The following is an 18,488-nucleotide window of genomic DNA, read 5'->3' as shown; positions in this document are numbered from 1 at the left end:
AATGTAAATATTAAGGATATATATAGGATATAATAAGAATAGATATAGGATATAAAAATAAAGGATTAAAATATTACAAAACATTATTTTCTAGCCTGCATAAATATGGAAAATCACTGCTTTTATGCCTTTATCTCGGGAGGCTTTTTCAGTTCATTCATAACAATTTGCTTTTGTATAATGTTATTATTATTAGCAGTATTATTTATTATATCCATATGTATATTTGTTTTACTAAAAACAAGCTTAGATTTGCCCACCTGTCAGATTTTAGACCATATTGGGCACAGCATGTAACTCAGGTTTTTGAGCACACTTCGTAATAATTGTTCATTTATTCGTTTGCTGGAAATTAGAACTGAATTTAGAAATAGTTTTGAAACGAATATTTGCGCTTAACAAACGCAATTAATTATTTATAGACTAATTGATGTCCGTGCGTAAAGGTTTCCCTATCCGAGAGCGAAAGTGAAAGTAGTTCCATTATCTCTCATTCTCACACAGTAGATGCTCTGTTTAACAGTTTTCTGTTAAAAAAATCTGTTAACTGTTTGCTAGTGAAATGCTCAGTTTTCCCACTTGAAGTAACTTTACATCCTGTAAATAGCGAATGCGCTTATGGCGCGACGCAGCTGACTCTTAAAGGGAATGTGAGATGAGATTCTAATTGGTTTATTCTCAAAACACACCTATAACTCATTAAGAAAATAAACTCAACCCTTTTAGACCATGCGCCATGGCGCAAAGCGGATTTTCCCGTCCTTAAATTAGCAAACATGCGTTCTGACACACCCTGAAAGAGTTTGCGCCCTGCGTTTTGCGCTCTGTGCATGGACCATCAAAATAGAGCCCCAACAGAGTGTAAAAATCTTGGTGGTTCTGTGAATCTGGTCTATCAAATCTGATCTTTAATTTGTATTTTATATTAGATTTAAATGAGATTTAGCTGGGCCATTCCACAGCTTGATTTTCTTTCTCTAAATGCATTTAAGAGATCCTTTGGCTGTTTTTTGGATAATTTTCTTGCTGAAATGTCCACCCTGGTTTCATCTTCATCATCCTGCTAATGTAGATGTTGGACTGAAGAAGCTAATATTAATTTACACTGACGATGGACAGAGGGTTGCTGAAGAACTACTGAGAGATTTCAGCAGCTGTCTGGGCTTTCACTGCCTTTCTGCACCTCCCTTTCTTCATGTGTTCAATACATATTCCCTGCATCATCTCATTTTAATATGCATAACTTAATTTGTAAACTAATTAGATGTTTTCTTTGCATATATGGATTTATATATATATATATATATATATATGGCCTTTAGAAATATGATCTCTGAGAAAAACGGTGACGTGGTCAATACTTATTTTCCCTGCTGTACATAAATACAATTAATCTTTCTTAAAAGTTAACATTTTAATTTATTGTGTCTGAATGCTTGAACTGGCCTAAAATGCTAACATGAGCCTTAGGAAATCATGCAAATGCTAAAATATTTGGTAACATTGTGGAGTCATTGCAAAATGTAACCATAAATCACAGCTGCGTCTCAATTCACATACTTACTCTACACTCTTAAAGTATCTACTTTTTTTTTGTAAAGGAAAAGTATATACTTTCAATGTGTAACAGAAGAGTATGCAAGCTTTGGGACATACTACTTTCATGTCATAGATATATACACTCGATATCGCATAGGGACCCTGAGCATGCGTCAATAGCGCCGCCACATTGGTACAGTGCTCCCAGGACAAATGTCATTCAACAGCACTAGTCAAGACAGTGTTATTACGTGAAGATGCGGGACTTTAGCGGTGTCTACGTGTGTAGTAACGAGCAAACAAAGAAAACAAAGCACAAAGGCAGAACATTTTTTAGGTAATATTAAGTTTTTTTCTGTTTTTGTATGTTCTGAACTTTTGTGCTAATCAGGTAACGTTATTGATGATAACAGTCACTTACTGCATTCACCATAAGGCAAAGCAGCTCCAACTCGCACTAAACACTCGACTTATGCTAGTTTTGTTGAATAAAATCAGCAAACAATGCAAAATAAATATGACAACGAGATGCTGCGCTGCCAGAAACCTGTATTATTGTCGGCTAACGTTAGTGAAATAGTCGTTCGGGGGATTCATTCACAAACGAATCGCTCCCGCCGTCTGTATGAGAAGTGAAAGCAGGAGAGGAGCTGTGTTTCAGGACATGATTAGATTAAATTTAACAGGGAGGGTGAATAGTACATTTCTGTACATACAAACACAAGCTTTTTGTCAGGAATGCCCGTGCGGTCACTGATCCATCAATGTAGAAAAGTGATGTAAAATTATAATTTGCGTAATTAGAAAAAAAAATTACATACTAACATCCAGGAAAACTCCCGATCATAGATATATGTGTATATCTCTGGCTTTGGATGGCCACAGTCCTCCACTGTACCTTGGTCCCGCATTCATTTCAAAGGAGCGCTACCCTTGATGGCGGCGCTATTCACGCATTCCGTCCAATAGACAACAATAGGCCAGGCGACATCTAATGTATATATCTATGCTTTCATGTTAACGGGTTGTTATGTTGCTTAGTTACATCCCCGGTCAATCATCTCAACATATCTTCCACATTTCTTGTCATATTTAATTACTGTTCCTGCCTTATTGAGGAAGCAGCAGCAGGATAATCTGCCATTCGCAAGTCTTTCATGCAGAGAAATCTCCTCAGGTCTTTAGGTGATTATCCATTCAGAAGTTAAGGTACAAACATATCTTGATAGAAGTTAACATTGTTGTTGCAGTTAAAATACTAATTCTATTTTCAAATACTATTTAGGATAGATAGTATGCGAATTGGGAGGCAGCATAAGTATTTTTGAATTATGGCTACTGGTCAACTTCTGTATAACCCTGACTCCACATTGCAAATCCTATTGCAAATGCACACATTACGATATCGATGCTGAAACAATATATTGCGCAGACCTACTACAGAGTCTCTCATGTAACAGAACATACAGTATTTCATTATTACCTGTTGTTTTTCTCCATGTATTGTAACAGTTACAGGCCAGAACTTCCTTTGAAAACAAGAACAGAAAAATGGATCACTCCAGGATATTCAGATCTATTCCTATCTTACGCAGTTGTGCGGCGGACTCACTGTTGGACCCCGAGGAAAGCCAGCAGTGCCAGATCTGGCTGTTTGTTGAGTCGCAGCACACACTCCCAATACACATCGTCCTCTTTCTCTTTCTCTAGAGCGTAGAGCGTGAAGAGAGGAGGATAGAGACGTGGCAACAGCACCGGCAGGAGGAGAGCAGAGCTGCTGACCACACACCTGACAACATGTAAAGCACAGTACAAATAAATTAAACAGAAATTAGGAACTGTTTAGATCTTATTACAAATCATAATTGATGGTTTCTCAGAATTTGGTCAGCTGGTTTAAAATTTTTTTAATCTCACAACTGTAATTATAATTCATTCATTCATTCATTTTCTTGTCGGCTTAGTCCCTTTATTAATCCGGGGTCGCCACAGCGGAATGAACCGCCAACTTATCCAGCAAGTTTTTTACGCAGCGGATGCCCTTCCAACCGCAACCCATCTCTGGGAAACATCCACACACACTCATACACTACGGACAATTTAGCCTACCCAATTCACCTGTACTGCTTGTCTTTGGACTGTGGGGGAAACCGGAGCACTCGGAGGAAACCCACGCGAACGCAGGGAGAACATGCAAACTCCGCACAGAAACGCCAACTGAGCCGAGGATCGAACCAGCAACCCAGCGACCTTCTTGCTTTGATGCGACAGCACTACCTACTGCGCCACTGCTTCGCCCCTCATTATAATTAGGACTCATAATTTTAAAGTTGTCACAAGTAATAATTAGTATTTAGCATCTCATTGTGCTGTTACCCCTTTTAACAGTTTATAGTTATTATGACGGAGCAGGGGTGTCCAAACTCAGTCCTGGAGGGCTGGTGTCCTGCACAGTTTAGTGCCAACTTTCTTTAACACACCTGCCTGGAAGCTTCTAGTTCGCCTAGAAAGAGCTTGATTAGCTGGTTCAGTTGTGTTTAATTGGGGTTGGAACTAAAACATGCAGGACACCAGCCCTCCCGGAACGAGTTTGGACACTCCTGATATAGAGGGTTACTTAAAGACGCCTCTCAAATGGAGAACGAAGTCACATGCATTGCTCAAGTGTGAGTTTTTCACAGACTTCAAAAGAGTGTAAAAAATCTTGGTGGTTCTGTGGGGCTCGTCTACCAAATCTGATCTTTATTAAGTATTTTCTATTGGATTCAAGTCAGGTGATTGGCTGGGCCATTCCACGGCTTGACTTTCTTTCTCTGAAAGCATTTGAGATTCCTTGGCTGTGTTTTGGATTATTCTCCTGCTGAAATGTCCACCCCGGTTTCATTTTCAACATCTTGCTAATGTAGATGTTGGACTGAAGCAGCGAATATTCATTTACTCTGAGGAAAGGCAGAGGGTTGCTGAAGAACTACTGAGAGATTTCAGCTGCTGTCTGGACTTTCACTGCCTTTCTGCACCTGCCTTTCTTCATGTGTTCAATACTTCGCCATTCGATTTTATTACACATAAATGTTTTCTTTGCATTTCTAAATTTTTTTGGTTGTTACCAACATCCGGGGAAAATTTCAAGTCAAAAACACCTTATTTCCCCCACTGTACAACGTCATAACTGTAATAAGATAAAAAGAAAATATATTTATTCTCACTGTGTATACTGTAATTTAAATCCTGCAATTATTATGACTTAATACCTCATTTGATATAACTATGAGTGTCATAAATTCAATTAATAATAATTAGTATCTCATAATTTTATGACTTATTTTATGATTCATAATTCTCAATGTTTTGTCATAGTTTTGCCATATGACTTCTTATGAATTCCTTTTCTCAAAATTCTTATTATCTCACAATGTCAATTTATGATTTCAACTTATCTCCTAATTAGGACTTAGTATCTCATAATTGTGTTTTTCATTCAAACATTTTATGTAATTGTATGTCAAATTCTAATCTTAATCAGTGGTGGAAAGAGGAAAAAAAATGTACTCAATTACAAGTACTGCTACATTGCTGAAATTATACTCAATTACAAGTAAAAATACTGGTGTTAAAAAGTACTCAAGTAAAAGTACAAACTACTCTTCATGAAAACCACCCAGAGTACAAATTACTTTTTTAGCTGGTGGCATTGCTGGAATTATCCATAATTGCTGAATCAGACAAGATCCAGGCAATAAAAAAAACAATTCGCCCGCCCGAAAATATATATACACACACAAATAAAATAAATAAAATGTCACAAAAATTAAGTTGTAAGTCTTCTTGTAACTTTATAAACATTATTAACTTAACTTATGGGATAACAAGTAAGCCGGATGGTACAACAGAGGGCAGGTTTCATCCACTGATTTTTATGTGCTTTTTGGATATGCACATAAAAAAAAAAAAAAAAAACGGTTGATGAAAACACCATGATGTACATACATTTTGAAAATGTCTGCGAATGGACAAAGCAGCAGGCTGAGCACATTGTAAAACATCTAAAGTGCTGTTTTGGTCATTCTAAAACGCCTCAACCATTTCAGTATTAGTGTTATTATATTATTAATGACCTCCAGAAATGTCTGCACTTCATGTCTCGAGCCTTCAAACGCCAGCGCACGTTGATTGCGTGTCAGGATTGCCTTCTGAGGTGCAAGTAATTTATTAGATGAAGATAATACATTCACACAGCTTCTCCTTCCGCAGCAAATTCAGTTTTTTCTTTTGATATTTGCCGCTAGTTAATCCGGAAGTGACGATTTTGTTTTCTTTGACTTGTTGGACGGAAGTGCTGCTTTATTTGCACGTCTTTTATGCGATATTCCAGTGTTGGGCATAAATTAAATTAGAATTTATAGAAGATAACAAAGCTATTCACACTGCATCAGCACAGCTGTCCCCTTTCTTCCCTCTGTACCTGTAGGTGAACAGCTTCTCCGGGTGTGGCCATGGGCATTCATCCTCTGCTATTTTTTCGTCATTTCTGTTGTCTTGAATCTCCATATGTCAATCGATAACTTTGTGACTGTATGATGACGGTCAACTCACGTAAATCTGCAGTAGCCTGAATTTTTTTTTTTTCAGTTTAAATAACGTACCAGGCTTTTCATTGGTCCGTTAATATGAGATTTTTTTTATTGGATACTGAAATGCTGGTCAGTGGTTGAAATATTGGTCCCACTTTATATTAAGTGGCCTAAACTAATTTGTACTTACACAGGAATTAATAGATTGTTACCATGTACTTATTGTGTAAATACATGTATTTACTATGTACTTATGCTTGATTAAATACATGTATGTAACTACATCTGTATTTAACTTTTGTAATTACATTTGTAAATACACTGTTGACCATCCCTTACACCTTAACCCACCCTTAAACCTACCCATACCACCAAACCTGTCTATAACCCAACCTCTATCCCAACTCAAAAGCACCACAAGTGTTCTCAAGTACATTATAAACACAGTAAGTACATTGTATTTATTTTTTGATGGAGGTACATAGTAGTTAAGAACATTTAATATAAAGTGGGACCGAAATATTAATTAAATTATGGTACTCCGTAACAAATTGTGATTTTAAAAGTAACAAAGTAAATTACTAGCTTAATACAAGTAAAATTACAAACTTAAAATTCTAGTCATGAAAGTACAAATACCCCAAAAATGTAGTTAATTACAGTAATGTGAGTGGTTGTAATTCGTTTCCTCCACCTATAATCTTAATTTCATGGAATTATAATGCCATAATTATGATTAACCAAGGCGATACAGTGGTTCATTGGTTAGCGCTGTCTCCTCACAGCAAAAAGGTCGTTGGTTCGAGTACCGGCTGGCTCAGTTGGCATTTCTTTGTGAGATTTGCATGTTCTCCCCATGTTTGCGTGGGTTTCCCCCGGGTGCTCCAGTTTCCTCACAGTCCAAAGACATGCGATACAGGTGAATTGCTTAAACTAAACTGGCCGTAGTGTATGTGTGTGAATGAGTGCGTGTGGATGTTTCCCAGTACTGGGTAAAACATTTGCTAGATAAGTTGGCGGTTCATTCCGCTGTGGCGACCCCTGATAAATAAAGGGACTAAGCCGAAGGAAAATGAATAAAGAATGTTTTTTGTTTACATTCCAGTTAAAAGCTAATTGTAATATGAACAACTGCAGTTGCATAGACCACCCTTAGAGTCCTTTAATACTATTTTCCATACCCAGGTTTAGGAGACTCCAGCAGCTTTCCATCAGCGTCTGTGCCGACCTTCTTTTTTGGAGGGTCGGCTAGTGAACCTCCTTCTTCTGGCAGTTCGGGAAAGAGAAATCTAAACACAAACAAGCATGTTATTTAAAAGACATGGAAAAGCACACTTCCTTTTCTGTTTTACAGATCATCTTACCTGACGAGCTGAAAGATACGGCTGAGATAGGACTTGATCTCATTGACGGCCTGCGGTAATAACCTGCGGTTTGCTCCAACACCAACATACGTCATCCGGTATACCGAAACCAGCGTCTCCACCAGCCGACCCAGAGGATGCAGAGGAGTATCACATGCCTGAAATGAAACACACATCATGGGTCTGTGATATACAGAGCAAAATAATCAGTGGTACAAAAGTGGTAAATATACAGTAGGAAGCTAATGTGTTGGAGGAAAGTGTGGTTTAGCATCAGTTAATAAATACAATGTTTACCTTCACCAGGTACCGACGGATCGTGTGGTACACCTCTAATGTTACAGGACCCACATGTTGAGGGATGCACTCAAGACTCTCTAGTGTTTTGTGATGTGAGCGGCTCAGCAACTCTGGACTAAAATACGAACATAAACATTCAGTTTTGACAAATTAAACTATTACATATTTTTAAATTCATAATTTTTGGGGGGGGGATGTTGCAGTTCTTATTCATTTTCTTCGTTAGCTACCAATTATATCATCTTTATTTTGTAAAATCAAGTGCTCCTCTATTTTTTCCTCAGTCAAATATCTGGATATACATACTGTAGCAATAAGGTCAATAACAATCACAATTAACAATATGCACAATTCAACAATTTTAGGCAAAATTATGCTGTCTCATTAGGTCTCACTCGCTGCCACGTTTTGATTTCCAAACACTTTAAAATGTCTAATAATTAGTTAAAATTTCATATTTCAATATTTGTATAAGGAGGCACATCTCCACATCTCAACCGGTGATTCTGATCACTGTTTACAGTCATCGGACACTTTATTAGGTACACCTGTCCAACTGCTTGCTAAGGCAATTTTCTAATCAGCCAATCACATAACAGCAACTCAATGCATTTAGGCATGTAGACATGGTCAAAACGATCTGCTGCAGTTCACACCGAGCATCAGACTGGGGAAGAAAGGTGATTTAAGTGACTTTGAATGTGGCATGGTGGTTTATGCCAGATGGGCTGGTCTGAGTACTTTAAAAACTGCTGATGCACTGGGATGGGACAACCATCTCCAGGGTTTACAGAGAATGGTCCTGAAGAAGAGAAAATATACAGTGAGCGGCAGTTCTGTGGGCCCAAATGCATTGTTGAGGGCAGAAGTCAGAGGAGAATGGCCAGACTGGTTGGAGCTGAAAGGAAGGCAACAGTAACTCAAATAACCACTAGTTGCAACCGAGGTATGCAGAAGAGCATCTCTGAATGCACAACACGTCCAACATTGAGGCGGATGTGCTACAGCAGCAAAAGACCACACTGGATGCCACTACTGTCAGTTAGGAACAGGAAACTGAGGCTACAATTCGCACAGGCTCACCAAAATTGGACAATAGAAGATTGGAAAAACGTTGCCTGGTCTGATGAGTCTCAATTTCTGCTGCAACATTCAGATGGTGGGGTCAGAATTTGGCATCAACAACATGACAGCATGGATCCATCCTGCCTTGCATCAACTGTTCAGGGTGGTGGTGGTGGTGGTCTCATGGTGTGAGAGATATTTTCTTGGCACACTTTAGGCCCATTAGTACAAATTGAGCATCGTGTCAACGCCACAGCCTACCTGAGTATTGTTGCTGACCATGTCCATCCCTTTATGACCACAGTGTACCCATCCTTGGATGTCAACTTCCAGCAGGTAAACTCGCCATGTCATAAAGCACAAATCATCTCAGACTGGTTTCTTGAACATGACAATGAGTTCACTGTACTCAAGTGGCCTCCACAGTCACCAGATCTCAATCCAATACAGCATGTTTGGGATGTGATGGAACGGGAGATTTACATCACAAATGTGCAGCTGACAAACACTATCATGTCAATTTGGATCTCTGAGGACTATTTCCAGTACCTTGTTGAATTTATGCCACAAAGGATTAAGGCAGCTTTCTGAAGGCAAAAGGGGGTCTAAAATGGTACTAGTAAGGTGTACCTAATAAAGTGGCCGGTGAGTGTATGACCAGTGTTATCTTGCGCCTAATAACCGCTTTGCTGCTGGAAGGGCATCCGTTGCATATAAAAAAAAATACCAGAGTAGTTGGTGGTTCATTCTGCTGTGATGAACCCAGATAAATCAAAGACTAAGCCAAAGAAAAAAAGTGTCACTGAAATCTGTACCTGTCTCTCTGCTGTCTCAGGTTAGCAGTGAGTGCAATGGCAATGTTGTCCCACGCTGTCGTGGTTTGCCCCTGTACAGGGGAATCACAACCGAGCCTGTTCCAGCACTCCAAAAACACAGCCTTCCACTTCTCTTCAGAGTGAACTGCTAACCGGCCCAGTTTACTGCACACAAACTCATTAACATATAGGTTCTCCATCTAAAATCATAATGTAACAAAAAATTTGAGTACGCTTCACAGATCAACAATGCTCTTACAGTGCATGACCCTTCTCCTTGTCTGAGTCGTACAGGCTGGGTTTGTAGTAGGAACCTGACATCTTTAGCCCGGTTCCCCAAACTCCACAAAAAGAGCCTTCAATATAGTCTCCATTCGGCATGGTCAACACACCCTGTGGAGAGAAGACAAAAAGTTTTGGGACATCTGCCTTTACATGCACATTAAAGCTAATGACAAACTGTATGGACAAACTGTATGGTTTATTATGCAGTTGAAAAAGATTCAAAGTAAATCGGCACACTGCCACTTTAGCTCTCAAAAAAATTTTAATGTCAAAATTACAAAATCACAACGTTTCGACCGACATGGTCTTCATCAGGTAAAGCGTTGCAAATGGAAGTCCTCCAGAAATAGTCAAACATGAGACACTGTTGTAAAGATCCTCCACGAATTGTTTTTAAACGAGCTCCTAATGTGCGACAAATGATAGTGAGAGCAGATCAAGGTTCCGATCGGTCGGATAATCCTTTCTCAGTCCCTGAAGGTAACTATAGATGTGGTCAATGCGCACAGTGTAATTTTACAACCAAATGTCAGTTTTTTAGTCATCCACATTCAGGTAAGCAATTAAAGATTAAAGGTGTGATTTCATGCAACACAAAAAATGTGATCTATATGATTAAATGTCCTTGTGGTTTAGCCTATATAGGTAAAACAAGACGGTGTTTAAAAACACGAATTGCTGAACACAGAAGTAATATACGATTAAACGATCAACGAAATCCTATCGCCGTTCATTTTAATGCATTGAAACATAACCTTGCGACTTTGCGATATATTGGCATTGAACAAGTGAAGGTGCCGAGAAGGGGTGGCGATGTTGACAGACTTTTATTACAGAGGGAAGCTTTTTATATTTTTACATTTACACACTAAACACTTTATCCCCGAGAGGTTTGAATTTGGATTTTGATTTAAAATCCTTTTTGTAAGTGTATTTGCATGCTATATTGTTGTATACTTTTCCCATAGATGGGTTGCGGCTGGAAGGGCATCCGCTGCGTAGAGACTTGCTGGATTAGTTGGCGGTTCATTCTGTTGTGGCGACCCCGGATTGGTAAAGGGACTAAGCTGACAAAAAAAAGAATGAATGAATTGTTGTATACTAAATATGTACATAATGTTCTTGCCCCTAGATCTACTGGCCTTCTGTTTGATTGATGTGATTTTGTGCAGGTGTGATGCGCTATATCTATTTAGCCTATAGAATACTGTCTCCGAGGAATTCTATAGTGAGAATTTGTATTTGTATTTTAAATGTCTGTTTGTAATGGTGTGCATGTTTTTCACATTGTTTAGATGTATATTATTGTATGCAAATGTTCCTGTTTACCGGCTTGTTAGCTGATTGTGATAATTGACTGCAGGTGCTGTGTAGAGCTGTTTGACTATTTCTGGAGGACTTCCATTTGCAACGCTTTACCTGATGAAGACCATGTCGGTCGAAACGTTGTGATTTTGTAATTTTGTAATTTTGACATTAAAATTTTTTTGAGAGCTAAAGTGGCAGTGTGCCGATTTACTTTGAATCTTTTGCTACTTATGTTTGTCTTTTGATCGTGCACCTGCCTTCAAGATTTTTCTAGATGTGCGCACATTTCTGTTTTTTGCATTATTATGCAGTTGGCCACCATTTGAGGCTATAACAGCTTCAACTGTTGAAGGCTTTCCAAAGTGTTTAGGGGAAATTTTGACCATTCTTCAAGAACAGCAGTGCCCAAACACGCTCCTGGAGGAAAAAGTAAGAGCTTGTTTAGCTAGCCTAGGTGTGTCTGATTGGGGCTGGAACTAAACTTTGCAGGACACCGGCCCTCCAGGGCCGAGTTTGGGCACCTCTGTATTAGAAGGACATTTATGAGGCCAGACACCGATGTTAGATGAGAAGACATGGCTTACAGCCTAAGTAATTCCAAAAGTGCTCATTTAGGTTGATGTCAGGACTCTTTTCAGGCCAGTCCATTTCCTCCACACCAATCTCGCTCATTCATGTCTCTTTGGACTTTGCTTTTTACACTGTCATGTTTTTACATGATGTCATGTTGAAACAGAAAGGGGCATTGACCAAACATTTCCCACAAAGTTGGGAGCATGAAATTGGACAAAATGTCTTGGTATGCTGAAGCATTAAGAACTATGGGGCCAAGCCCAACCCCTGAAAAACAACGCTGCACCAAAACCCCCCATCCAGCAAATTTTACATTTGGCACTATGTGTAACCACCAATCCCAGATTTATCCATTTGACGGCCAGACAGAAAAGCATTGGTGATGCAAGTGTTGGATGCAGCCGCTTAGTCAGAAACCCATTCATTGAATTCAAATTCCAAGCACTGTTCTTGAGGCAACATGAAGCTTTTGGCTTCTGCACACTAACCCCATTTTATGAGTTTATGAGTTTACTATAATAATGCAACAGTTGACCATGGAATATTTAGTAGTGAGGAATTCTCACAAATGAACTACCTATAACATTATCATGCTTGAATTCCCCGAGCTCCAAAGAGCAACCAATTTTTTCGCAAATGTTTGCAGAAGAAATCTGCATGCCTTCTAGGGTTGCATGATACTGGAATTCAGTACCAGTCAATACTGACATTTTAAAAACATTTCCCGCTAACTATTGAGCGCTACTAAGCACATTCCTAAACAGCGCTGATTTGCCATAGTGTTCACGTGCTTAACAGAAATGACTGTGATGGGCCGTGAAGGTCATCAGTTCACCAAACTCACCACTGTTTACTGAGTGTAACCACAGATACAGGGACACTGGAGCGTTTCAAAGACACGTCGAATAGCTGGTTTGATTATAAGCTGGCATTTGAGCGATCTGCTGATGAATCACAACTTCAAAACGCTCCAGTGTTCCTTTATCTGTACTTACACTCACGCGGCATTCACATGAGGTGTCAGCATCAACGCTTCCTATTCACTTTGAATGGGTGACGTCAGGCGTTGCAGAACTGCATTGTGATCTGTCAGCGCCGCTTCAGTGGCGTTGCTGACTGTAGAGGTAGGAAATTTCTCAATTTTTTAAGAACCAATGGGCTCAACAGCCAATTAGATCGCTTTATGGAAATACTCCAGCTCAGACATTAGTAGCCAGTTGCAGACTAAATTCATCAGACACGCCATCCGTCAAGCGTTGACGCTGAAGCACCATGTGAATGCACTGTCAGTAAACAGAAGTGAGTTCGGTGAACTGATGACCCTAATGGCCAATCACAGTCATTTCTGTTGAGCATGTGAACACAATGGCAAATCAGCGCTGTATAAGAACACGCTCAACAGCACTTAAATGTTAGTGGGAAATTGACATTTTTTTAATTTAAGTATCGATTGGTACCGAATTCCAGTATCATGGCAAACTTATTGCCTAGTGCTTTCTATTATACACCTGTGGAAATGGAAGTGATATGAACATCTGATTCAATGATTTGGAGAATTTTACCAAAATACCAAAATTCCAAATACTTTTATTCATCAAGGAAGCCTGAAATTAATAAAAATTATATGGTAATGACTAAAAATGTTACAAAATAAATGCAGATTTTAACCTTATATTCCTAAAAAAAATACTTCTGAAAATCATCATGCGTGGGTTTCCTCCGGGTGCTCTGGTTTCCCGGACAGTCCAAAGACATGTGGTACAGGTGAATTGGGTAGGCTAAATTGTCCGTAGTGTTAGAGTGTGTGTCAATGTGTGTGTGGATGTTTCCCAGGGATGGGTTGCGGCTGGAAGGGCATCCACTGCGTAGAAATTTGCTGGATAAGTTGGCGGTTTGTTCCGCTGTGGCGACCCCGGATTAATGAAGGGACTAAGCCGACAAGAAACTGAATGAATGAATCATCAAGAGTCACTCGTTGTTGACATTGACTTTTTTTTTTTGTGTGTGTAAATTTTGGTAATACTGCATTATAGTTGACTTCATGTTATATATTTTAACCAAATATCTGTCATTTTTTTTGCTCTATTACTATTTTACACTTTTAAACCATATTAAAACAGAAAACTGTTACTTTAATGTTATATTTTTCAAAAGTGATTTTACAATATTTTCAATTAGATGAATGCAGCCTTGATGAGCTTAAGATACTTTTTTAAAAACCCTGAATTTGTGCACAGTGTTATTGTAAATTGTAAACTGGAAACGTGTTTGCGAACATTACGAATCACCTTTCCATTAAGAGTCCAGTCTTCTAAAAACTCTCCTTCAAATGTAGTGTCATCTTCAGAGAGTAACACCCCAGTACCCTTAAAAGAAATCAAATAACAAGACAAATAATATTATTGCCTCATACTTTAAAAGCAAATAAGAATATTTGTGTTATGTTTTGATATTTTAAGAGCGTTAAAAGAGTCAGTATGTACAGTATGAACTTTCATGTATTCAACATTTTTATTACCAACATGCAAATAACACAATCAATTCTTCCACACCTTTAACATTTAATAACAAAATATGGTTTTATTTAACAAATATATTACAATATTTGATTAAGTGGTCACTGCTGTATAAAACACAATATATTGCAAATACACTTGGAAAATCCACAATATAATTAAAAATATGTGCTTATGTGATTCTCACCATCATTTTGTTGTTGCTGAATGCACCTTCATAGTATAGGCCAAATTGTGTAACAACAACTCCGTTCCCCTGCCGTTGATCATCCAGCCACATGCCCATATACTTCTCTCCTCTGACACAGTTAAAACACAGTTACTGTACTGCACATATTTTTATACATGTCTGAAAATATTTAATATATTTAATACCCTTGTCAACTGTTAACAACCATGAATTTGAATGTTAACAAAGCATTAGTGAATGTTGAACAATGATTAATAAATGCTCTACAAGTAGTTAAAGTTAGTAAATACATTAACTAATGAAACCTTATTGAAAAGGGTGACCTAGATATTTCACCATTTTGAGAGATTTCTGTCAACAACATTAATTATGACATATTTAGCTCAGTGTATTTTCATTTTAGGCCTGTTATAAATTAATAATTACTAAACATCTAGCATCGATTACTTTTTGTTAATACAAGATAGTGTTTTTGTGTTTTGCAATGTGAGGGGCATACTTGACATTGTCAGCTCGTACATCGGGGAAAAAAAACAATTAAGATATTTTTCTGAAATAATGCATATCACACACTGCTAGTCCACTGATATTATTTTTTAAATCTTGATCCGTGTCATCAGATTTAAATAATATTTAGTGTATTTTGCATATTTCTGATAGCCTCTATTGTAATCCAAACTACTAGAAATAGGTTTTGCATTAAAATATTTAATTCAATTCAGCTTTATTTGTATAGCGCTTTTACAATGTAGATTGTTTCAAAGCAGCTTCACATATATGGTCATAGTAACTGGATCAGGGTAGTTCAGTTTTTAGTGTTTAAGTAAATATTGTGCATTGTTTCGAGGCACAAGGCTGGGGAAGCTTACAGAAAAATTTCTGCTGCTCTGAAAGTTCCAATGAGCACAGTGGCCTCCATCATCCGTAAGTGGAAGATTTTTGGAACCACCAGGACTCTTCCAAGAGTCCTGTGCAGCAATCCACCAATCAGGCCTGTATGGTAGAGTGGCCAGACGGTAGGCACTCCCTAGTAAGAAATTTGCCAAACGGCATCTAAAGGACTCTCAGACCATAAGAAACTAAATTCTCTGGTCTGAAGAGACTAAACTTGAACTCTTTGGAGTCAATGCCAGGTGTTACGTTTGGAGAAAAACAGGCACCGCTCATCACCAGTTTAATACCATAACTACAGTGAAGCATGGTGGTGGCAGCATCATGCTGTGGGGATGTTTTTCAGCAGGAGGAACTGGAAGACTAGTCAGGATAGAGAGAAAGATGAATGCAGCAATGTACAGAGATATCTTGAATGAAAACCTGCTTCAGAGTGCTCTTGACCTCAGACTGGGGCAACGGTTCATCTTCCAGCAGGAAAATAACCCAAAGCACACCGCCAAAATATCAATGGAGTGACTTCACAACAACTGGGTGAATGTCCTTGAGTGACCCTCCCAGAGCTAAGAGGAATGTGCAAAAATTCCTAAAGACAGGTGTGCCAAGCTTGTGGCATCATATTCAGAAAGACTTGAGGCTGTAATTGCTGCCAAAGGTGCAACAACAAAGAATGGAGCAAAGGCTGTGAATATTGTTGTACATGTGATTTTTCTGTTTTTTTTATATATAAATTTTCAACAATTCCACAAAATCTTTTTTCACATTGTCATTATGGGGTTTTGTGTGTAGAATTTTGAGGAAATAAATTAATTTAATCCATTTTGGAATAAGGTGTAACAACAAAAAATGTAGGAAAAGTGAAGCGATATGAACACTTTCTGAATGCATTGTATATCTAAATATATATTATTCATGTTTTTTAATTTTTGAATTATTTTAATTTGTATTATTTAATATTTATTACAATAATTAAGATGTTTATTAATTTATTTAATTCATTTTCTTCCCATTATGGGTTGCTGAGAGAGGTGATTATTAGGTACTTATTAGGGAAGTGCTGATGAGTAACAATTTAAGATTTATGTTGTAATATACTGACTTCATGTATCATGTAGAAAATTCAATAAATAAACATAAAACATTTAAAAACAACAATGTGCTTCAACCATTCTGTGAATGAATCTTTACAGTCTATTTGCATACCGTGTGATGTCATCAAAAACTCCATAGCCAGACTTTTTGTCGTACTGCCACTGGCCGATAAAGACACTGGGAGAGGTGGAATTCAGCTTCCCACTACGCAGCATCCCATGACCATGACGCATGTTGTCTTGAAATGAGCCTTCATACACTTCACCAGAGGCATATCTGAACACAAACACACACTTTGCGTCAGTTCCAGGAAATCAAATTAAAATGAATTTTCATCTAAGATGCATAACATTAATAGACAGTGGTGGTCAAGATATTTACAATGTTACAAAATTAAAAGACTCAATGCTGTTCTTTTGAACTTTATGATCGTCATACAATCCTAAGAAAAATGTATGATGATTTTCACAACAACGAAAAAATAAACAGACTAGCAAATATTTTTAAATGTAATAATATACAGTACAATGTTTCCCGAGCAGCAAGTTATCATCTCCGAATGATTTCTGAAGATTCAGACCATAACTAGCGTAAAATAAGGAGCAATAATGTAAAAAAACTTATGCTTTGCCAAGAATCAGGGTTCCACTCTCTCATAAACAGCAGATTCAAGGACTTTTAAAAATTCTCCCCATGTTTGCGTGGGTTTCCTCCAGGTGCTCCGATTTCCCCCACAGTCCAAAGACATGCGCTTTAAGTGAATTAGATTTACTAAATTGGCCGTAGTGTGTGTGTGAATGCGAGTGTGTATGGGTGTTTCCCAGTACTGGGTTGCAGTTGAAAGTGCATCCACTGTGTAAAACATATAAAACAGATTTAGTGACACCTAAGTGACTAAGCTGAAGAAAATTAATGAATAATAAATGAATGAATGAATGAATGAATGAATGAAGGAATGAATGACGGAGTAGTTTTTCCCTATTGGTTTGGCTCATTTCTTGTAACAGGGATTACATTCTCAAAACAACATGGACAAACCTCTAAAATACTTGGCAATTGTTCACAACAGACTTAATTTTCTCATTCATTTAATTAAATTGCAAATGTCTAAGTACATCTTTGCAAATGATTAAGTACAGCAGAATTTCCAATTGAACAGATCTAGTTGATCTAAACTGATTGTTGATTCTCAGTTCATTGGTTGTTTGCTCCAAAATATGTTAGCGTAATTTCATGGTATACGTCTTCACATGCACAATAGTCTGTTCAATTGTCAAAATTAGTCAAGAACATAATACCATGAATACCGTATATAAATCCGTGGAACATTTGATACATTTATTACAGCAACTGACAGTCAGGTGAAACTAGAACTTGACTAACAAAGGAGGAATTTCACACATCTCAGATGACCAATCAAGCACTGTAGGCTGCATATAGTCTTCATGTTTTTTTGTTTGTGTGTTTATATTACAATATATTTTGTTTTATTCTGATGTATGGAAATTACTTTATGTGTGTGGTTGATAATTGTTACAATTTCCTTGGCAGTATTAGTGCAATGTGTGATGTCAAACCTGGGAGGCTTCTCTTAAACTAAAATCCTTTTTAATAATTTTTTAAAAATCTTATACTTTTATTTTATTTAGTTTTATACACAATTGCATTCTGTCAAAAGACAAAAAACAGTCGAGTAACCATTTTCAAAAAGTGGGCTAAGACTTAAAGGTGGACATGAGGGATATTTCAATGGTCCTCTGCGATAGTGACAAAACAACTAAACATTTTGACTTGCGGTGCTTACACAATGCCAAAGAGACAAAGGATTTTGGGGGCACTGACTGTTTAGATGAGAAGAAAATTTAGTTTTGACACAAGAGCGAACAGGTTTGGGAAATATATGAGCTTTTGCAAGGGAGCTATAGTGTTCTGCTAAACTGTCAGACTGTTTTACAAAACAATCTTATAGAGAATGTTGA

At 37.8% G+C, this 18,488-nt stretch overlaps 1 protein-coding gene and 1 long non-coding RNA gene across 15 annotated transcripts in view; one reads left to right on the top strand and one right to left on the bottom strand.

Annotated features, from left to right (window-relative positions):
- The window catches only part of LOC147843375 (uncharacterized), a 704,457-nt gene extending 701,119 nt beyond the window's left edge, over positions 1–3,338 (top strand). Inside the window, exons 2-3 of the long non-coding RNA XR_015493371.1 lie at positions 1,323–1,720; positions 2,509–3,338. This is a non-coding gene — a long non-coding RNA (uncharacterized LOC147843375). The remainder of the gene's footprint in view (positions 1–1,322; positions 1,721–2,508) is intronic.
- The window catches only part of als2b (alsin Rho guanine nucleotide exchange factor ALS2 b), a 64,932-nt gene that overhangs the window by 6,266 nt on the left and 40,178 nt on the right, over positions 1–18,488 (bottom strand). For all 14 annotated transcript variants that reach the window (XR_015493222.1, XM_087256690.1, XM_087256697.1 and 11 more), the window contains 10 exons: positions 16,621–16,785; positions 14,524–14,635; positions 14,109–14,186; positions 9,914–10,047; positions 9,655–9,819; positions 7,772–7,889; positions 7,475–7,632; positions 7,292–7,399; positions 3,152–3,328; positions 3,023–3,068 (listed from right to left, as the gene is read on the bottom strand). Coding sequence is in view for 13 of the 14 variants with exons in the window: in XM_087256690.1 (XP_087112816.1) it covers positions 3,023–3,068; positions 3,152–3,328; positions 7,292–7,399; positions 7,475–7,632; positions 7,772–7,889; positions 9,655–9,819; positions 9,914–10,047; positions 14,109–14,186; positions 14,524–14,635; positions 16,621–16,785 (1,261 nt within the window). In the remaining variant the exon portion in view is untranslated. The remainder of the gene's footprint in view (positions 1–3,022; positions 3,069–3,151; positions 3,329–7,291; positions 7,400–7,474; positions 7,633–7,771; positions 7,890–9,654; positions 9,820–9,913; positions 10,048–14,108; positions 14,187–14,523; positions 14,636–16,620; positions 16,786–18,488) is intronic.

The sequence above is a fragment of the Danio rerio genome, chromosome 6, assembly GCF_052040795.2.
Source record: "Danio rerio strain M-AB ecotype USA chromosome 6, GRCz13ab, whole genome shotgun sequence".
Classification (NCBI taxonomy): domain Eukaryota; kingdom Metazoa; phylum Chordata; class Actinopteri; order Cypriniformes; family Danionidae; genus Danio; species Danio rerio.
Note: the sequence above shows the minus strand (reverse complement) of the source record. Positions and strands in the feature narration are given on the sequence as shown.